The sequence below is a fragment of the Callionymus lyra genome, chromosome 3, assembly GCF_982586985.1.
Source record: "Callionymus lyra chromosome 3, fCalLyr1.hap1.1, whole genome shotgun sequence".
Taxonomy (NCBI): Eukaryota; Metazoa; Chordata; class Actinopteri; order Syngnathiformes; family Callionymidae; genus Callionymus; species Callionymus lyra.
The window spans coordinates 14,258,405-14,279,965 of record NC_141820.1 but is presented as its reverse complement, the minus strand read 5'-3'; the positions used below and the strand labels follow the sequence as shown (position 1 = coordinate 14,279,965).

The following is a 21,561-nucleotide window of genomic DNA, read 5'->3' as shown; positions in this document are numbered from 1 at the left end:
TTCAATGTTTATATTGAAATATTAAATCTGTTTTTATTTTATAATTTAATTTAATACTTTTTATATTGAAATATTACATTTGTTTTTATTGTATAATTGCATTTAATAATTTGTATATTGAAATATTACATTTGTTTCTATTGAGTATTTTTTTTAAATTAAAATATTGTATTTGTTTTTATTTAATAATTTAAGTAAGTAATTTGAATATTTAAATATTTAATTAGTAGTTTGTATTGAGTTATTAACTTCAATATTTTGTATTTTGAAGGATTAAATCGTTTTTATTGAATAATTAAATTCAATATTTTCTATATTTAAAATATTATTTAATTTTTTTATCGATTTCTTTTCTTTTTTTTAATCATTGAATGAAAACAATGTTAACACATAAAGTTTCTTACTCAATTATACTTTGTTTAAATATATATACAGTATATTTGTTAAAATAAAATACGTAGCCTTTTATATTCAAAATAAGAATGGTTGGTATATTAGTGCCAACAATGTTATATTTAATTTAAAAGACTACAAATATAATAATATTGAATTTAAAAAATGTATTTTGTTAATTACCTTAATTGAACCTGTATATTTAAAAAAAAGAAATGATAATTTCAAAAATATTCGATTTTATGCAATTTAATTATTTAAAAATAAACATATTCAACCTTTCAATACAAATGTTAAACTCAACTGTACTGATGGCTTTGATATTCCTTCATACATGTGCTTCGATAAATACTGTATTAAGGCATTTATTTGTTTAAACATTAATAAAAATGTAAAGAACAATTGGAGTCAGTTAGTAGTGAATCAAAGGTTCCATGAAGTAAATGTTCCTCAGGTATCAGTGTTTCAGTGTGTCATGGGTAGATGAGGATCAGAGCACGTTAGGAAGGTAGAGCGAGGTCAGCAGCATGTTCTGACCCAGAGCCGGGAAGCGCCTGAAGCTCTCCCAGGCGTCCGAGAAGATGTTGTACTTGAGGAAGACCCGGTGCTCCAGACTGGTGGGCAGGCTGAAGTCCCGGCTCATGATGTAGATGCCGTCGTTGTGCAGCGTGCACGTCAGGTTCAGGCCCGACTTGTACAGGTTCTCCTTCAACAGGGTCCAGGCGCCGCTGGTCACGTTGTAGGACTGGACCGTGAGGACGTCCTCCAGCTGGCTGAGGCGCCGGTCGCCCTGCTGGAAGTGGTCCAGCTGGTGCGTGTACCCGCCCACCAGGTAGACCGTGTCCTCCACAGAGAACATCTGCTGCTTCCGGATGTGAGCCGAGCAGGAGCGGAACACGGTCCACGTGTCCGAGGACGGGCAGTACCGGAGCAGACTCGTGTTTCTGTCTGAGGAAAATACATTTGCAAATACTCCATAAGTTATAGGACAAAAGTATATTATTGTTCATGTTGATATGGTGACGTATAAAGATCATGTCAACAATCATACATCAACTTTTACGTCATGATTTCTAAAGTTTAAAAGGAACTGGATGAAGATTTATTGAACTTTTAAATTACATTAATCTTGGTCCATACATGTGGAAATTGTCCATGATCCTGGTTACTTAAAAGGAACTGTGTTGTTGATTGTTATCTCAGGGTCATGGTGACCTTAAGGCCCAAAAACAAACGTGTTTGTGGTATCCCTTGTCTTAGCTCAGAGTCAAGGTGACCCTAAGGCTCATAAACAAATGTATTTGAGGTATCCATCGTTTTGCCTCTGAGTCAAGGTGACCCGGTAGCTAAAAACAAATGTGCATGTGGTATCCTTTGTGTAATCTCAGGGTCAAGATGACCCAAAGACCCAAAAACAAATGTGTTTGTGGTATCCCTTGTGTTGCCACTGAGTCGAGATTACCTGGTGGCTATAACCAAATGTGTCAACCTAGAGACAACACAAGGGATACCACAAAAACATTTGTTTTCAGCCACTTGACCCTGAGGTAATACTTACAGGGTATAAAAAATTCTAAATGCATTTAGATGTTTCCTACATTTCTGTAGCTCATGAAAGGGTTTTCTTAGAATGTCAACTAATACACCGACATTCAAGTTAAATTACAGGTTATACAGACATGAAAGAAAGTAGCGATGTGTTGATGAGTCTTCATGAAACAGTTGATGAGGTATCATGATACAGTGACCACTAGATGTCACTCTTCGTAGTATTTGACTACTAATTCAGTGATCAGACATCATTTTTAAACAGATTGACATCTAGTGGTCTTTCAAAATGAAGACACTGTATCATGATACCTCATCAACTGTTTCATGAAGCCTCATCAACACGTCATTAAAAGAAACATAAATCATATCCAAAAACACATCACAGTACCTCTCGCGGTGTATCCACCCATGACGTAGATCATCCCCTGACATTCACAGGCAGAAAACTCCACCAGTGGATCAGGCATGGACGACACACACGTCCACCAATCCTGCTCCGGACTGTAACACTCCACCGTTCCAAGACGTTGACCCCCGACAGCATATAGTCTGCCCTGGACTGCCAGCAGCTTGAAGTTAGATCTTAAACAAGAAAAAGATCATTGTAAGTGACAACTAGGGGTTAATCATGTATCAATCACTGTACTGGTGATAAACAGCACTTTATTGATTTTTATGGGGGGATTTCAAATAATATGTTTATCTTATCATAGTATTTTATGGCTTTTATTTAAAGAAAGTGTGTATAATTATTTTTTTTAATTTACAATTTACATAGAAATATTCACAACGTTTGGTCATTTTTGTGTTGCAGTCAAACTTAAGGAACAATGAAATCCTGCTAGATCCCAGCTATGACTGAGGACGAGAGGATACAGTCGACTCCAGCAGCTTTTAAAGCTGATGTTTGGACATATTTTGGTTTGAAAACCAATTAAAGTAGTTAAGACTTCGTCAAGAGTCATGTGGTCTGTAAATTCTACAACACCAGAGTCAAGTACTCGACAATACTACAAATATATACTTGTTACTACAGTATGTTCATTTTTGTGTTGCAGTTTAACTTAAGGAACAATGAAATCTTGCTAGATCCCAGCAATGACTGAGGACGAGAGGATACAGTCGACTCCAGCAGCTTTTAAAGCTGATGTTCGGACATATTTTGGTTTAAACAAATGAAAGCAGTTACGACTTTTTCAAGAGTCATGTGGTCTGTAAATTCTGCAACACCAGAGTCAAGTACTGGACAATATTACAACTATCCTTGTCACTACAGTTTGTTCATTTTTGTATTGCAATTAAACTTCTGGCCACTAGATGACAGCAGTTATGGCCTCCCCAGCTAAAGGAAAAAGCAAATTCCACGAGATCCAGGCGATAACTGAGGACAGGAGGATACAGTCGGTCTGTAAATTCTGCAACACCAGAGTCAAGTACTGGACAATATTACTACTATCCTTGTTACTACAGCATCACAATATATCATACATCTGCCCCTGTATATACAAAGCGTATCACTGGATTTTCTTGCCGATACACACCCACCTTTGAGGTAACATTTTTGGGGTTACAGGTACCTCTTTTGGTTGAGGGCAGCAACCTCGCTCCACTCGTTCCTGCAGGGGTTGTAGCAGTGCACGGCCGAGATCTCCTGGCTGGTGTACCTGTACCCCCCTGCGATGAACAGGTAGTTGTCCAAGACGGCGGAACTGTAGCCTCTAATCTTGATGATGTCCAGGGGCAGGTTGTTCAGCAGAGGCTTCCACCGCTGCTCCATCTCTCCGTACCTCAACATGGACCACAGTTCCTCCCGGTCCGTCCGGTCCAGGGACAGGCAGGTGAAGTCCCCGATGGCCACCAGGGCGGCGGTGCCCTTCATCCTCATCTCCCGGACCTGATCCCTCACCCCTGGAGACAGACCGCCGAACTCTGACCTCCTCAACATGGGGTGATAGTAGCAGCTCATGTACTTCAGGCAGGCGTTCCTAAGGTCGTGGGTCCCGTAGACCTCGGAGAGGGTGAAGAGGTCCACGCAGTTGTCCGGCCTGATCTCGGAGGTCAGCAGTTTGGGGATGGAGGTGACCTGCAGGAAAGAGGCGGCCTCGATCAGATCCTCTAGGGTCTCGTTGACGATCTGGACCTCGGAGGTGTTGATGAAGTCCAGGACCAGCTCCAGGCCCAGGACGCTGAGCCCCTGCAGCTGCACCGAGTCCTCCTTGGACTCCCTCATCCCGGAGCTGTACAGGGCCCGGAAGTAGTCGCTCTTCTCGATCAGCTTCTTCTTGTTCACCTCGTAGACTTTGTCGTCCATGACGATCGCGATGTTCTGGTTGGACGCCATTGGTTGTTGTGGTGGTGGTGGTCCTGCTGAGCGGGTTCACATCCCAGCGATGGAGGTCTGTGCGCGGACTATATATGGTCATGCTGAGTCCATAGATGCACTTTTGTTAGCAAGACCATCAGAACCTCTAGTACGCGTTCTACAAAAGTTTCATCAAGAACTCTTACATTTTCAGAAAGTTATTCTACGTTTACTCGGGGTTTTTTTTTCGACACGAACGACTTTGTTTACGACATGTAGATGTTCTGTGCAAAAAACCAAGCTGTCAGACCTTTAACTGTTTATGTTCCGCGTGTACGTCATTTCTGGGTTTCACTTCTTCAGCGGTGGATGAGGACAGCACGCTGCTTCCCTCTGCCGGCTGGTTGAAGGAACGCAATTGATTTGCGGATCATAATTTACATTTATACGCAAGAAGTACGACAGATTATCGGGGCCGGAATAAAGATAAATAACATTAATTGCGTACGAAATATAATTAAGTTCTCTATTTTAATACGACTTTAATCTCGTAATAAATGCATTCTTGAAATACTTTAATCTCGTAAAAAAAAAGTATTTTAGTACAATCTTTGACATATGATGATTAAAACTATTTTATAAATCCCACATCTTAAGCTGTCGTTTAATATATGTAGCATTATTTGATTTAGTATTGGATCTATTTTATTATTTTGATTTTATTATACTTCTATTATGATTATTACATATTTTTGTATTCATATTTTATTTATTTATTATTGTTTTGTTCTTCTATCTTAACTTTATATCTTAATATTGTATATATGTTTGTTTAATCCTTTTTTTAACTGCAGTGTCGACTTATATTTCCACAAAGTTGGAGGTATAAAGGTGTATCCAAGTAAATGTTCGCTGTATTTTCAAAAGTTCGCGCAATAATCGGATTATTTAGCCATCTTTTTTTCAATCACATCTGATCCTTAACATCAGTTTTATATAAGCATACATTTGAAATCATACAGCGTTTTGTTAATATTATTCAGAATCAGATTTTTTTTTATTCACAGTAAAAATGTCCAATAAAATAAAATAAATACAAGTTGTGGCAGTATTTGTTGCCAATATTAACGTTAGACAAATATATATGATCATTTTCCAAATTCTCCAATCCTATTGTTAGATCCATATGTCTTATTTCTATATTTATTAATTTCATTATAATTACTAACAAATAAAACAAAAAAAGTTGCTCTGGCATTTGACTACAAAAAATAAGGCAAAAATGTTGGAAAATATGCTAAAAATACTAGATTATTTTACAGTTGGATACATTTACAATTCTGGTTCAGCTGAAGATATCTGAATAAATACCTTTTGTTTCTTATATTTTATACTAGTTTAATTTATACCATAACGCTTTTTACTTTTTTCCCCCTGATAATTAGCGTTTTATTTTGAAAACCGGATGTTGATCCACTCCTCCCCTGGAGGTGTCGTGGGTGGCGAGGATAAAAAAACAAAAAAAAACAGACACACGCATCAATGACGGCGCTTGCACATCCACAGTCGTCAGCTCGCCTGGTTCTTATCTGCGGCTCCAGGCAGCCGTCGTCACTCGCCAGACTGTGATCCTCCGTCAAGGATGCAGCATCCGGCGCGGAGCTCCTGGTTCCCCCTGTGTCTCCTGCTCCTCATCCCCGCTCGCGCACCTGCGTCCGCGGACGGGAACCTGCGGCCGTGCGTCGACGTGAGTCTCCATCTTATTCAATTAAAAATATATATATAATTAAAAGAACGAAATATTTAAAAGCAGTTCGAGGTATTTTTTTCATTTTCTTCTGTCAAAACGCTTCATTGTAGTGAGTCGAGGATCAGAACAAGTGTCACCGCTGTTGTTACTTTATCATTATTATTATTATTATTATTATTATTAAGATGCTCTGAGATCCTGTCGCTCGAGCAGAAGATGGACGAGTGTCTGCTTTTGTTCCTCCATCATCTCGTCTGAGCAGCAGGATTATGTTGATCCTCCACTGGCCTGCAGGAGGAACCCTGACGCTCCAGTCTGGAGGACTTGTTTGTGATGCTAGCACAACAGGTGTGAGAGCAGATCCTGCTCTGACAACAACATGACTTTATTTATAAACATGTTGTCAAATGTTTTTGTTTTTCTTCCATTTGAGCTCAGAGTTACACACTGTCCTATGAAATGAACATTAATTCATGATGATCTTTGTCAATATTTTCAATATGTTTGCGTCACGCCTGTTTTATAAGCTCGGAAAAAGGTCATTATAACGTTATTGATAAGATAAACTCTTTATTAAAATGTTGCAAATTAGCTAATGCATGTTTCAATGCAATTGTCAAAGTTAAAATTCACAGATTTTAATGTTTTGCACCAAGAACATGAACAAGTTATGCATGTTACAGGGAATGAACAACAAGCATATTAATTACATTTTAATATGTTTTATGATCAAATGTACATTAAATGTATCATTACAATTATTTCCTTAATAGCTAATTATGTATATCTTTTAATAAAATGATATTTAGTTTCATTTAAATTCATTTGTTGTTGTTGTTTATCATAGAAGGAAACACAAAGTGTAATCTAAATTACTAGTTTAGCTAGTGGATAAAAGTGCTAGCTTCTGTTTCTAATTTACACTTTGTATCTTTTTTTTTAATTGAATCGATTTGAATTTTAAAAAAATTTTGGTGACAGGAAAACATTGGATGTTTTAAAGATTTCTCTACAGAAAATATATTTGCGTTCTTAATGCTTCTTTAAAAAACAGAGCTAGCTAGAGCTAGCTTTATCATCAACAGTCATATGTAAGTAAGAAAGTCGTTTTTTATTTGTATATGAGGTAAACAACAGTCTGATTTGGATTCATCTGTCCGTCTATTTTGAGTTTCAGCTGCTTCTTCGCCATTCATATTAATTCACATATGCATTTTTAGGTTATTATAAGTAAGTAAGTAAGTAAGTAATTTATTTGTAGAGCGCTTTTCCAGACCAGGGTCACAAAGCGCTTAAACAATCAAAGCAATACTATAATATATGCCAAAAAAGGTCAAGATAACACCGAGACAAACTAAGGAAAATCAAGGAAAAGCCTGCACAAATACTCATTTTTGTTGACTCATCACTGTTGTGGTCGCCTTTTTGTTGTCTCTTTCCCCATGACGACAAGAATGAGTCACTCAGGAGATGCCAGATGCAATTTTGAAGCCCCCTTCTCTTTATCAGTTTCACCTTTTCTCCGTGACAGTGACGGACAGATGCTCCACGTTCACTAATGGAGAGAGAGAGATGGTGGATGTTGTTGCTACGATACGTGTTAATGGTGCCGTTGCTTGTTTTCCCAAGTTCTGGTCGTAAGAGTCGCCATGTTTGATCAGTCGCGGGACACGATGTTAGCGACCGTATCTCGGCTGCACTCCTGAAAACAAACAATCTGTTTTGTCGATCTGTCAATTCATGTATGTCATAGTTAGGGTTAGGTGTGGTGTGTTCTAGGGTGGCAAGTTTAAGTCTTAATGGTACTCGTCTACTAAATTGTATTACATTTAAATTGGATTTTTCTGGCTTTAAAGGGTTGAATGTTGTCTGTGATCAAGTTGTGTGTTCGTAATGGCTAGTGCAAGTTTTACAGAGTTTTTTGTGTGTATATTGTAAGTTAATCTTTACAAATAAAACCATAACGCAGAGGGTATAATTTGTCAAATTAACATTTCTTTATATTTAATTGTTTTATTTTTGTATACTTATGATTTATAGTACTTTGTGGACATAAGGAAGTTGTCTGTGTTCACTGTAAAAATTATAGAAAAAACATCTGGATTTATAATGCCATCGAAATATGTAATATTCAATTGGTATTTTTTATCCTTTTTTTTTTAAACTCATTTTTATATTTTAAAGAGCTAATGAAATTCACACAAAATGCACTGGTTTTATAGAATATAATGTATGTTTAAAATGTAGTCAAGGCCCACATTTGTTTCCTTAATTCATATTTTATTATATTATTAAAAAAACAACTTATACACGACATTCTTAGATTTAAATTTATTTTAAAGAACAAATAAAAGAAAGGGAAATGAAATAATGAAAAATGAATGGAAAACAACTAATACCACCCCCCGCCCAGGCACTCTCCTGCATCCTGTTTTTTTTATAAACTATATAAAATCTATATAAACTTTAAAATAAGTAAAACATTTTCTAACACATCAAACTCTCTTTCATAGCTTGCAAGGCTTTGAAATATGAACATTAATGTTCCCATATTTATACAAACTTCTTTCGGTCTCATTATGTATTTAATTCTAAGAAAATCTAAATGTATAAATATGACCTTCTCTTTTATATGTATGAGAAAAAAAAAGTGGTGCGTTAAATGACTTTAATGAGGTTAAATTGTAATAATCTTTGTGGATATTAGAATTAATTCTTGGCTGAAAGCTGTAGTTCAGATCTCAGCTGCTGTCATGCTAACATTGATTGCATGAATTGACCTTTCCTGTTGTTCTCCATAGTCCATTAGTTCTCGTGTTACCGTGGTGATCTCCGCTCCAGCGTTGGCAACCCCCCCCCCCCACACACACACACACACACACGCACACTGACAGTTGAAATGTTCTTTATTGAACAGCCTGGGTTGTTTTAGAAGCCACAGAGCATCAATTTATTCTGTCATATTACTCAGAAAAACAATGTTTTTTCAAGTGTTAATGGTTGCGTTTGCGTGTGCAGGCGGATTATTTCTACGAGTACACAGAATGTGACAGTACCGGGTCAAGATGGAGAGTCTCCATCCCAGTCAGTCCTGGTTCCTGCGGAGATCTTCCGCCGCCGAGCCGAGGAACCGACTGCTGTGAGTGCTTGAGGTGTTTTTAAATACTACTGCGTTTTGTCTGACGCCATTTCTCCTGCCGTTTCGCAGCTTTTTCATGTCCAGCTGGCAAGTATCTAGAGATGTCCATGCAGCAGTGCACGCCGTGTTCTGCTGGATCCTACTCACTGGGAAGTGGGCTCCGGTTCGACCAGTGGGATTCCATCCCTGCCAGCTTCAGCACCATCGCCACCTACCTGGACCCGCGGCCGTCCGGAGACCGCATTCAAGCCTGTAACAGGTTTGTTGGCTTCCAGGTCAGGCAAGAAGGTCGATGAAGATTGAATTGTTGGATTCTTGTGTCGCAGCTCGTCGTGGACGCCGCAGGGGATGTACTTGGAGTCGAACCGCGACGAGTGCACGGTGTCCATGGTGTACGCCGTCCATCTGGAGAAGCCGGGTTACGTCTCCTTCACCTACCAGTATCCAGACAACAACATCTTCTTCGAGTTTTTTGTAAGTTTTTTTTCTACCTCATTTGCTTTGGAAACACATGTCAAAACTTAAGGCCTGAACGTTCAAGTTCTAACAGAAATGTTGTTGGATTTGTTTGTATTGAATCATTGAATTCAGTCATTTGTGTATGCAACGGTTGAAGAAAATCGTTCAAAAGCTAGCTAATCATTTAATAATAATTTGTATATATTCAAAGGATGAATGGTTGAATACATTTACATTTACATTTTCAAATTAAATATTTTTTCATTAATAGCCTTTAACATTGAATATATAATGTTGGCACTAATAATCCAATATTTTTATATATACTTTAAAAGGCTAAGAATAAAAAATATATAGAATTTAGAAAAATTGTTTTTGAATTATTGGAATAAAAAATGTAATGTAAAAATACATTAAAAAAAATATTTCAAATGTTCGTTATTTTTTATTTAATTATTATACAAAAACATGAATCCTTTAAATATACAAACTACTGAATTCAGTCATTTAATAAAATAAAACAAGTAACAATCTTTCAATTTTTAAAACTATTTAATGAATTTAAATTTCCAATATTTAAAATGTTAAATTTAACCATTACATTTTCTGATATACTTCCATAACTTAATACACAAAGTTGGTGTAGAAAAAAAAAAAACTAAGCTCACATATAACTATCACTTCTAAAACATATCATCACTCTCGAAGATCGCTGATTGTTTTAAAGTGAATCAGAAAAAGGTCAAACAGATGATAGAATTTGGTGAGAGAATGTTTTGAAAACAAAAACAAAGATGCACTATGCTAAAGTTAGCATTCAACATACACAGTGGAATGTATATATTAATTCACTGTGTTTGAAAACATTTTTTTTTACTGTAAGAAAAGTTATCCACAATATAATATTAAAATATTGAAATTATTGAAACATACAAAATGTTTATTTACCTCAGAATGACTGCAGCTGTGGATAGATATGTTAGCAAGTATACTATTTAGTTTATCTATTCAATAAAAATGGAAAACAAACACACATTTTGACAAGCTTTATATATATCAGCCTCCAAAATTAAAAATTGTATCAATATACATGATGTTTTACCAGCAATTGGTAAACAGTATTTTGACTTAAGTGAATATTCTTAACATTTGTATTGCTCAAAGCTGTTTTTAAAGCGTCTCTGTGCTGTGATCAGGTCCAGAATGAGCAGTGCCAGGAGATGGTTCAGACGGACGAGCAGAGGTGGATCAAGGGCACCAACGATGGGGAGTGGAACACACACACAGTGAGTGTGTTATCTATTATCAGTCATTCTGAATGTGTGTGTGTGTGTGTCTAACAGTTGGTGTGTTGCAGGTCAATCTAAAGTCCGGCACCAACGTCATGTACTGGACGACCACCGGCATCCTGGTGGGGGGGAAGAAGGTCAAGCCCGTGCTGCTGAGGAACATCCAAGTTGACGGTAAAACATCAAGCATTTGTTTGTTTCGAACACTGACGTCTTTTCCTGAAGGTGTCGCCTACACGTCCGAGTGTTTTCCGTGTCGACCCGGCTGGTTCAGCCCCTCGCCCGATGCCTCGTCCTGTCAGTCCTGTCCCGCCAACACCTTCTCCACCAAAGGGGCCTCCTCCTGCACGCCTTGCCCTCAGAACCAGTACTCGCGTAAGTAATATAGATCTAACCATCCATGTTTGAACTTTTCTTTTCCATGGATTTGAAGATTCTCTTCTTGTCTCTGTTCCACATGGTCACTTTTCAATGGAGCCTTAGCTGGTGGTCCTGGTTCAGGGTTTGTCCTGGGTGTCATACATCCTTCCTGTCGGCCATATTGTTTTATATTTATGCAGATGCTTTTCTCCAAAGTGACTGAAAACACGTTTTTTTTTTCTAATTTTTTTACCCAATTAGACTCTGATGGGAGTAGGCCGCAACGCACTTACCATAAAGAGAAATCAGGATTAAGTCTATTGCACTGGACACAATGACACAATCTCATCTGGTGCTCCCTCACCTCATTGTGCCCACTTACAATGACCTTCTGGAATACTCACTTACTTTGTATGTAATTGTTATGGTGTAATGTCATATAAATGTATACATAAAGAAACACAAGTTATGAAAAACCCTCACAGTATTTATTTTATACATGTTTATACTAACAACCTTTATTTAACAATATTTTTCTGAACTTGCAAACTCAACATTGCATATGAGATACCAGCTCTCTCATTAAACTGTAATGCTTTGCCGCCCAGCCAACCAGCGTTTGATCACTGTTAACAGTGTTTAAGGGACCAATCGGCTGTCACTAAATAGAGCAGTTTGTAGAAAGGCATCATGGGAGCAATATGGCGAGGAATGACGCAATATGGCGAGGAATGACTGTGTGTATATTTTCCGACTACACGTCTGAGTTTGATCTAAACCGCCTCTGCATCTGTCACTTCTTCTGCCCTCAGAGGAAGGCTGGGCGGAGTGTAAGGTGAGACCTCCGTGCTCGGAGAACGACTTCTTCCAGATCCATTCAGCCTGCGACGGCGACGGGAAGGTCAGTGGAGATGAAAGCGTTCAAATGTCAACGCGTCAGCACTTTATCGGCGACATCCACACCGAGCACAGACGCCTCTCGATCGTCTCCTCGTCCTTTCAGTCGCTTGCACAGAAAATCATCTATAACTGAACTAAGAAAGCACCGAGGCAGCACATACCTCCCCCAAGGGGCGCTTATTTGACATTTTGAATCCACAGACACAGGTTTTGTATCAGTGGGTGGAGCCGAAGATCTGCCTGGAGAATGTGACCGAGGCCGTGCAGCTTCCCGCCTCACGGCAGAGAGAGGCGTGTCCGCCCTGTAACCCCGGCTACTTCAACAGCAACGACTCCACCTGCACGCCCTGTCCTGGTGGATCGCACTCCGACGGCACCTACGGTAAAACATGCTCAGAAATGAACCCGTGCAAATATAGTTGATCAAACAAGCAGTGAGTTAAATGTAGTCCATATTCTTTAATGCATTTAAATGTCTTAAAAATAAAGTTTTTGTTTATTTTGTTTGATTGTGTGTGATCTGGTTTTCCCAGCATGCACTCCATGTCCCGCTGGCACTGAACCAGTTTTGGGGTACGAGTACAAATGGTGGAACGTCCTGCCGCCGCACATGTCGACTTCCTGCTTCAATGTCGGGAACTCCAAATGTGACAACATGAAAGGTGAGTGCACATTTTTTCACTTGAAATAAAAACAATTCTAAATCTTTTTCACTTGAATAAAACATTTTTTAAAAGATTTTTAAAAAACAAGACCAAAATGATCCTTTTGGTTGAAGCAAGTTTTTGGGGATTGAATACTAAGACACATATTTGCTACCCCATAATATGACCGAATAACAAAAAAGATAACTTCAATCAAAGAAGTTTTCTATTCATTTTTTTCACATTGAATTTACAAGTTGTGATAATAATCCAAATAAACATAATAATAGTCTGTTGATTTCTGCAATATTTTTATGTTTTTTCAGGGTGGGAAGTTGCCGGGGATCACATCCGCAGTGGAGTCGGTGCCTCGGATAACGACTATCTTGTCCTCAGTCTGGATGTTCCCGGCTTCAAGTGAGTGACTGATCTTCTAAGCTCTAAGATGTTTTAAAACGGGTCATTTTTGAACAACATAATGATGCTTCAATAACATTGTAAATATAAACTTTTTAGTCAGTTTGACCAAGATGTCCCGAATCATTCAAAGTTCTCGTCTATTTTATTGATTCATTATTTCATTAAAAACTCATTAAGATATATAAAATGTTATGTGTAAATTGTGTTTAAATTGTTGTATTATCTATATAGTCACGTGACTCACGGGCGTCTAGATACTAAGATGTTTAAAAAAACGTAACATTTGGAGAAAGGTGTACAAAGTATAAAATTTATGTTAATAACTTAAAATAAAAGAAGATTGCGTTCTACATTTCCTATTATTTCTCAATCTATACATTAATTTAAAGTATAATTTCTAAAATTCAAACAATACAATTCAAAAGAAATGTTTTGGTTAATTCTACTCGACACACTTATAAGTTCTGACTAATAAGACACTTTTTCAAACTTCACAAGTGTCCTCACAGACGGCAGATAACGTCACTCACATACTTGTAGGAGCCAAGGTCTCAAGCAGGAAAGCAAAAGGCGTTTTAGATAGCAATAGGACCACATTGTATTTCACTTTTTTTTAATGGTATTCTGAAGTGAATTTCATTTTATGTGGCCTGCCGGATGATAGATTAAGTTGGTGTTGATATGGTATCTTAAAATGGTTTGAAGAGTTTAAGATAAGATAAGGAACAGAGTTTATGTAGATCAAGAATTATACAGAGATTTCCAGTAAGGGTAAAACTGATGATAATTCATAGGAATTTGATGGAAGGGGAAATAGAAAAACTTACTTAGATGTAAGATGAAAAGCCCAATGAGTTCCAATGGAACCAGTTTCATTAACTATAACTGTAAAGACGTGTGTTTCTCCACCAGGGTCCCGGCTTCGCTGTCGGGAATGACCGGGAACGAGTTCGGCCAGATCACGTTTGTGTTCGAGACCATCTGCGCTGCCGACTGTGAGCTCTACTTCATGATGGTGTGTTTGTTGAGCCGAAGACGCAGAATTGTTGAATTGTCGCATCATCTAAACTTCTTTTTTTTTTCCATGGAAGGATCTGAACAGTAAAACCACGACGGTGGTGGAGGCCTGGGAGGGCTCCAAAGCCAAACAGACCTTCACTCACAGTATGACGGGAAACTCTTCGGTCACCTTCAAGTGGGCTTTCAGGAGGACCAGCCACGCCCTGGACGTAAGTGACTCTTTAAGTTGTGTTTGGTCAGTTCACCCTGTTTTTGGTGCGATCCATACTTTTTGTCATGAAACCTCATTGGCTGTTTTACTGAGGCCATTACTAGTCTCTTAACTTTTACTTTATGGTACATTCATTATTATTATTATTTTATACCATCAAAAAAAGAGTTGCTTCAGTGGAAAAGAAATTAAATCATCAAAACTTGTTTTTACTTTAATAAAAAAGGACTTCTTTTCACTCTAAAAAATGCTTAAAAACCTATTTTCACGTTAGTAAAAAAATACTTTAAATCCCCTTTAAGGTAAGGTAAGGTAAAACTTTATTGATCCCTCAGGAGGTCTCCTTCGGGAAATAGTTTTTTTCCAATAGCCAGCAATTTTTCAATAAAAAATAATACATAAAAAATAAAATAAGAAGAACATAAAGAGAAAGAACAAGATGACACAATCTAAGTCTAAAGATAAAGATAAAGAACATAGATCAAAGAAAAACAACAAAGACAAAGGATACAAAGACTAACATAGAACAGAACATCCAGATACTCTCACTCCACTCCTGCCCCCGAACTCAGAATTGTACAATTGAATAGCCCGAGGGATGAATGAGTCCCTGAGTCTATTTGTTTTGCACCTGGGTAGGAGCATTCGTGCACTCATTCTGCTTCTCTGCTCACTGATGACAGTGTTCAGAGGATGACTGTCATCATCCATGATGGACAGTAGTTTGTTCAGTGATCTCCTCTCAGCAACTGTCACCAGTGACAAGTGACAAGTGACACAAGTTTAACTTACAAAATAGGTTTGATGTGTTCTTTTTTATTCAAATTTAATAAAAATAAAAGCACAAATGTTCTATCCATAATATGCCAAACGCTCACTTTTATCTAATTAAGAAAAAAACATCTTAAAACCATAAGGAAAGTTAATTCAAAAAATTACTAAAAAACTTCAATAACAAAAAAAATTGAAACTGTTCTAACTTCAATTAAAAAAACAACAACATTAAATCTATTTTCACTAAAAAATATTTTCTTTGAAGAAACTTCTTTTGGGATTGATAAATAAAGACAAAAATGTACTAAATGTAATGAACTGTAAATGTAATGTACTACACGACCCAAAAACAAATGACTGGTATTTCAATCAAACAATACTCTCAGCTTTTAAAAGATTCTAGGTTTCATTAAATTAGTAGATTAGAGTCAAAGATTATAAATCAGAGAGTGACAACTAGTGGTCTTTCAAAATGAAGACACTGTATCATGATACCTCATCAACTGTTTCATGAAGCCTCATCAACACATCACTACTCTGTACCATATTCTTAGCAGTTCTGATGTAAATAAAATTTACTTAAATAGAATTTGAGTTTAAAAAAGGACCAGCAAAGGATTGCACTGACCAGACAAATGTGTTTGTCGCAGGTCCGTCGTTTGGTCAGCGACGTGGTGAAGCTCTACTCCATCAGTGTGACCAACGTCCTGGACGGCGTCGCCTCTTCCTGTCGCGCCTGCGCCCTCGTGTCCCAGGACTCCCAGCGGCCCGGGTCCTCCTGTGTGCCGTGCCCCGCAGGGTTCTACATCGACCAGTCCACCAACCACTGCCAGGAGTGTCCGCCCAACACACACCTGGCGGGACGACACACCTACGGCCGGGACGCCTGCGTGCCGTGTGGACCGGGAAGCATCGGCAACAAGGTGCTCTTTACGAAGATAACTTTTTTATTTTTATTGTCTCTGAACGGAGCTCCTTCTTCCAGGAACATTCCCGCTGCTACAGCGACTGCTCCTTCTCGTACACGGAGAACAACCGGACGCTGTCTTTCGATCTCAGCGCGATGAGTGACGTGGCCTCCATCGTGATCGGTCCCAGTTTCACCTCCAAAGGCACAAAATATCTTCACGTTCTCAACATCAGTCTGTGTGGACATGAGGTAAGATTTGTCCTTTTTATGGACGTATATTGGTGCCATCAGAATGTTGCTTGAATATAACATTTCAATCTCTTTTTTAAATTCAATAAATCAAAGGTTGAATTCATATTTTAAATTAAAATACAAATATTTGCTGGATTTCAACATGTTTTAATTCATAGCCTTTTTTGTATCGAATTTAAAAGGATATAAACTAAATTATATTGAATTTATTTAATGTATTTTTGAGTTATTTGAATTGGAACATCAAATTCTATGTGTCAATCATTTTCAAGAAATCAATTCACTTTAATACCATTTTATATTGAATTTAAAAGACTACAAAAAAGAAAATATTGAACTAATTAAATGCATTTTTTAGTTATTTGAGTTAGAACATGAAACTCTGTGTAATTTCTTTTAATATAATTAATGTTACCACTATTAAACAAACAATTTTTTATTGAATTTAAAAGGCTGCAAAATAGAAAACAAATTGAATTTAGAAAATGTATTCTTGACCTAGTTAGAAAATTAAGAATTAAGAATAATTTATCGAGAGAATTTTTAGTCGTCTTAATCCAATTATTAAAAACTAAAATAATAACAATAAACAAAATTCAAAATACAATTTATTGAAGTAGATTATTCAATAACAACGAATGTTACCCTTTAATTATAGAAATTAGATTAATTCATTAGTAATAATAATACGTTTTTAATTTATTGAATTGTTCAAAAACAAGAATTCAATGCTTAAAAAACAGTTTCCACATTATTATCCATTCGATATTCTGAACCTCTTCCTCTCTAGTAATCACAAATGTACAATTCATGGTATTTGCACTGACCGTCTCCATGGCAACGGGACTCTTATCATACCTTGTTTGCACACAGGGGAGGCGAGTGGCGGTCTGCACCGACAACGTCACTGACATTTCCAGCAAAGACAAGCAAAGCGACGCCGCTCACCTCCTCAACCACGTGGACAGCTTCATCTGTCAATCAACCGTCATCCCCGCGTATGGGCGGGGCTTCTCGTCCGTCTCGTCCCAGTCCATCAGTGTCGCCGACGTCTTCCTCGGTACGAGCGCGTCAATCACTGTCAGCATCACAGTTTGATCTAACGTCTTCTACCTTCACAGGAGCGACCGTCGACGTCGTCCTGGACGACGTTCAAGCCGAGCCGGGGTTATTCCCCAAAGACAAAAAAGATGTCGCTGACATTAACTTCTTCTTCAGGTGCCAGCGAGACGGAAACTTTTTCGATATTTATAGTCTTTTTTAACTTTTTTTCTTTATCATTTCAGGTCATCTCAGGCGACCGCGTCATGTGATCAAGGTCGTAGTTCAGTCATCACAGTTCGCTGTAACGCTGAGAAGTCAGAGCGAGGGGAGATCTCGGTGCCCACGTAGGTTCAAATCCCTCTCACACATTCTAGAGCCAGAGAATATGCTTATTTTGAATATCCTCAATATAAATCTTCAAACATCTCTAGAGAAGCACTTCATTTTTCTCAAATACAAAAGAGGAAAATGTCCTTAAATAAATAACTTTTAGACGGTTTTATAAATCGGTTAAATCTATAGTATTTAATAAGCTGTTTCTGGCTCCCTCTGGTGTACACATGTGTCTTTGTACCCTAATATGAAATAAATATTCTATCATGATTAGTGTATTGGAAAGAATCTGGCGATTGCGATACCTCTCATGATTCAGATCCAAGTATATATGTGTAGTATTGTCGAGTACTTGAGTCTAGCGTTGTAGAATTTACAGACCACATGACTGCTTTCATTTGTTTTGAAACCAAAATATGTCCAAACATCAGCTTTAAAAGCTGGAGGAGTCGATTGTATCCTCTCGCCCTCAGTCATTTTTAGGATCTCATTGATCCTTTAGCAGTGGAGTACGTAATGACTGCCGTCATCTATTGACCAGAGGTCTATAGCTAAATGAACAAAAACCATAAATATCGGGAAGTTTATTGTAAATAAAAGATTTAATTATTTATCTACAGACACTTTATTTAAATATAAAACATAAAATAACTGTGATTACAAATATATTATGATTTGAAATATTTCCTAGCACCCCTAATAACAATGTAGACCATTTTATATAACGATATACCAGGTTATAGTTTTTCCTAAAACAACTATTTAACATACTGTCCCACGTACTACGAGAACCACTTGCTTTTTTATACTTGGTCTAAACGTTTTATACGTTTAACTCTCTGATGAGACGACCATAGATATTCCCGTGGATTATATTACATTTACATTTGTTGTCAAACTGTGTTTGTCCAGCACGTGTCCTTTAGGTACATGTGACGGCTGCACGTTCCACTTCCTGTGGCAGAGTTCCAGTGCATGTCCGCTCTGCACCGAGGACGACTACCACCAGATCGAGGGAGTGTGCAAGGGTGGGACGCAGGTACATCATTCATCTCTCTGTCATTCTTGGTGAAGTTACATTTGAATAAGTCCTTATATTTTTGCTGCAGAAATAAGTACGGCTGGACTCCTGTCTCACGTTATGTCTATTGATATTTACCAACGCTGGTTGTTTTTTTAGTTGTTTTTTTATCATCGTTTTTTAGGTTTGTATTACAATAGTTTGTTTTATTTTAAGTTTTTTTTTACAATTAACATGCAACATGCTTGGTATTTATTCATTTTTGTGTTGCAATTAAACTTCGAGCCACTAGATGGCAGCATTTATTACATCCCAGCTAAAGGAACAGTTCAATCCCACAAGCTTCTGGCAATGACTGAGGACGAGAGGATACAGTCGTCTCCAGCTGTTTTTAAAGCTGATGTTTGGACATATTTTGGTTTCAAAACTTGGTGGTTTTATATCTTATCTTATACCTGGAAAACTGAAGAGAAGATGGTGAAGTTATTCTAAAAGCCACACCCAAGATAGAGTAGCTGTGAATTATGGGTAAAATGTGTCTCAGAATAAAGAGTTGAAAAAGTTTTTCAATCTGCAGTTCGTTATTCTTAGAATTCTTTATGTAATAATGCACTTTTGTTGCTAAAGGAAGAATGATATCCCACGTGATTGCGGCATTGACTGAGGACGAGAGGATACAGTCGACTCAAGCAGCTGCTTTTAAAGCTGATGTTTGGACATATTTTGTAAATTCTGCAACATCAGAGTCAAGTACTCGACAATACTACGTACAAGTATATCCCTTATACTACAGTATCCCCATATATCGTATTGTTGTCCCTGTATCGTGACACGTATCATTTCACCAGATTCTTGCCATTACACACCAATTCTAACGAGTGTCTGCCATTTTGTTTCCTGTCCTAGGAGACGCTGTATGTGTGGAACGAGCCAAAGATCTGCGTCGGCGGCGTCTCTCTGCCTCATCGTAGCTCCGCCCACTGTGAGACCATCGCTCTGTGGATGAAGGTGGGCATCAGCGGTGGCCTTGTTGTGGCCGCCTTCCTGGTGTCGCTCACCTTCTACTTCTGGAAGAAAAACCGGAGGTAAGAAAAAGACCTCGTCCTCGTCCCTGGTTTTAACATAACGATGCCATCACTGTTGTTCGTCTTCTACAGGTTGGAGTACAAGTATTCTCGTCTGATGTCCGCCAACAAGGAGTGTGAGCTTCCAGCCGCGGACAGCTGTGGTCTGACGGAAGGGGAGGAGATGGACGACGACATCGTCTACACCCAGAAGCCTTCACTGCTCGGGAAGCTGAGAGCCATCGCCAGCAAGGTGCTTTTCTACAAGTAGAATACTGACCCTTTTAGTTCGCTTTGATTTGAGTGCGATCACAAGATATCTCAAGACACTTAACAGTTTAAAGAAAACTGTAAAGAAAATGGTTCCCAATGATTTACATGAGCGACAGTGGCGAAGAAAAACTTCTATTTAAAAGGTATTTTGTTATGAAAAAAAGGTCGTATTTCTCTGAAGTAAGGTAAAGAAGTCATTAAAGTTTACCCAAAAAATAAACATGTAAACTAGTGGAAATGAGAAAAACACATGAATATAATTTATATCAGTGCAATCAGAATATTGAATGGGTACATTTAAAACTATACATCTTTTTTTTTTATAAATACATTATTAATGAATCAATTTGGTTAATTCAATAGTTTTTTCTCCATTTGTAGCCGTTTAAAATCAGTATAAACATGTTGGTTTATTAGTGCCAACAATTGTATATTACATTTTAAAGACTACTGTGAATTTAGAAAATGTATATAATAAGAATATTAAACACTATTTAGTAAAGAAAAACTGTCTACTTGATTTCTATATAATTCAATTATAAGAAAAAATAAATTAAACCTTTTAATGTAAACATTATTGAATTTAATTATTTTATAAAAGGATTAAATGTATTTAATTAAATTAAATAAAAATCAAAGTTTCGACATTTAATTACATTTTCTGATTAGGACTGTATCGATCTCAAGGTCTGATTGCATACGATATATTACCTTTCATTATCGTTTTTTACGATATTATTTTCGCTAACAGCCCAAATACTTCCACACGTTAAACCGAAGTGCAGCCGATAGAAGGTTCTGACTCTATATTGACTCTTGACAGCATGAAGACGGCGACAGCAGCGAGTCGGTGCAGCTGAACAGCTCACACTCACAGTCCGACGACTGGGTCCTGGGATAGAAAACCTGCTCTAGTGAGGAGATGAAAATGGACCAGATCATTTTTAGGAACCCGCCCTCCCCCGACAAACACACACACACACACACCTGTGACTGAAGGATTCACTCAGGCAGACCCGTTTTTTTGTGTTTTTTTTTCATTTCTGGATTGAACCAGTGGGACAGAAGCAAAGCTGGACTCTGACATAACGGCCTCTAGACGACACAGAAAACGCCTTCTCTTGAAACCCCTGCAGGCAGAGACGGGGATAAATGCTTTTTAATGTCTTTTGTAACTTTTGTGTTTGACATTGTGCATTTTGACCAGTTTTACCAGCTTTTATTAAAGTTGTATTTGTCTTTAAAACACTTGTTATTGATACTCAAGCATCTTTTATTAGTGTCTTGCCTTGAACAATGCGAACTTGCTTTTGACGTAGAAACAAATACTGAACTATAGAAGTAAGTAAGTCATAGTTATTTGTAAAGACTTTTCTAGACCAGGGTCACAAAGCGCTTCAACAATTAAAAACGATACACGTTTAAAATATATACTTTAAAAGATCAAGACAC

General features: G+C 37.6%; 2 protein-coding genes across 2 annotated transcripts; one reads left to right on the top strand and one right to left on the bottom strand.

Annotated features, from left to right (window-relative positions):
- Positions 1–566: 566 nt before the first annotated feature.
- Positions 567–4,569, bottom strand: klhl42 (kelch-like family, member 42). Its single transcript, XM_087786543.1, has 3 exons — positions 3,522–4,569; positions 2,333–2,526; positions 567–1,341 (listed from the first exon to the last, which is right to left on the bottom strand). Exons 1-3 carry the CDS (start codon positions 4,283–4,285, stop codon positions 884–886), a joined length of 1,416 nt encoding a protein of 471 aa, XP_087642669.1. The 5' UTR covers positions 4,286–4,569; the 3' UTR covers positions 567–883.
- Positions 4,570–5,681: 1,112 nt separating this feature from the next.
- On the top strand, positions 5,682–21,355 carry LOC148083347 (endosome/lysosome-associated apoptosis and autophagy regulator family member 2-like). The gene is made up of 22 exons (XM_087786542.1): positions 5,682–5,993; positions 9,015–9,135; positions 9,205–9,394; positions 9,462–9,609; positions 10,791–10,880; positions 10,952–11,057; positions 11,109–11,258; positions 12,056–12,144; positions 12,345–12,525; positions 12,677–12,805; positions 13,114–13,204; positions 14,120–14,222; positions 14,299–14,436; positions 15,863–16,135; positions 16,198–16,371; positions 17,248–17,434; positions 17,496–17,592; positions 17,661–17,762; positions 18,664–18,790; positions 19,679–19,857; positions 19,930–20,089; positions 20,933–21,355. Exons 1-22 carry the CDS (start codon positions 5,889–5,891, stop codon positions 21,008–21,010), a joined length of 3,018 nt encoding a protein of 1,005 aa, XP_087642668.1. The 5' UTR covers positions 5,682–5,888; the 3' UTR covers positions 21,011–21,355.
- Positions 21,356–21,561: the final 206 nt, after the last annotated feature.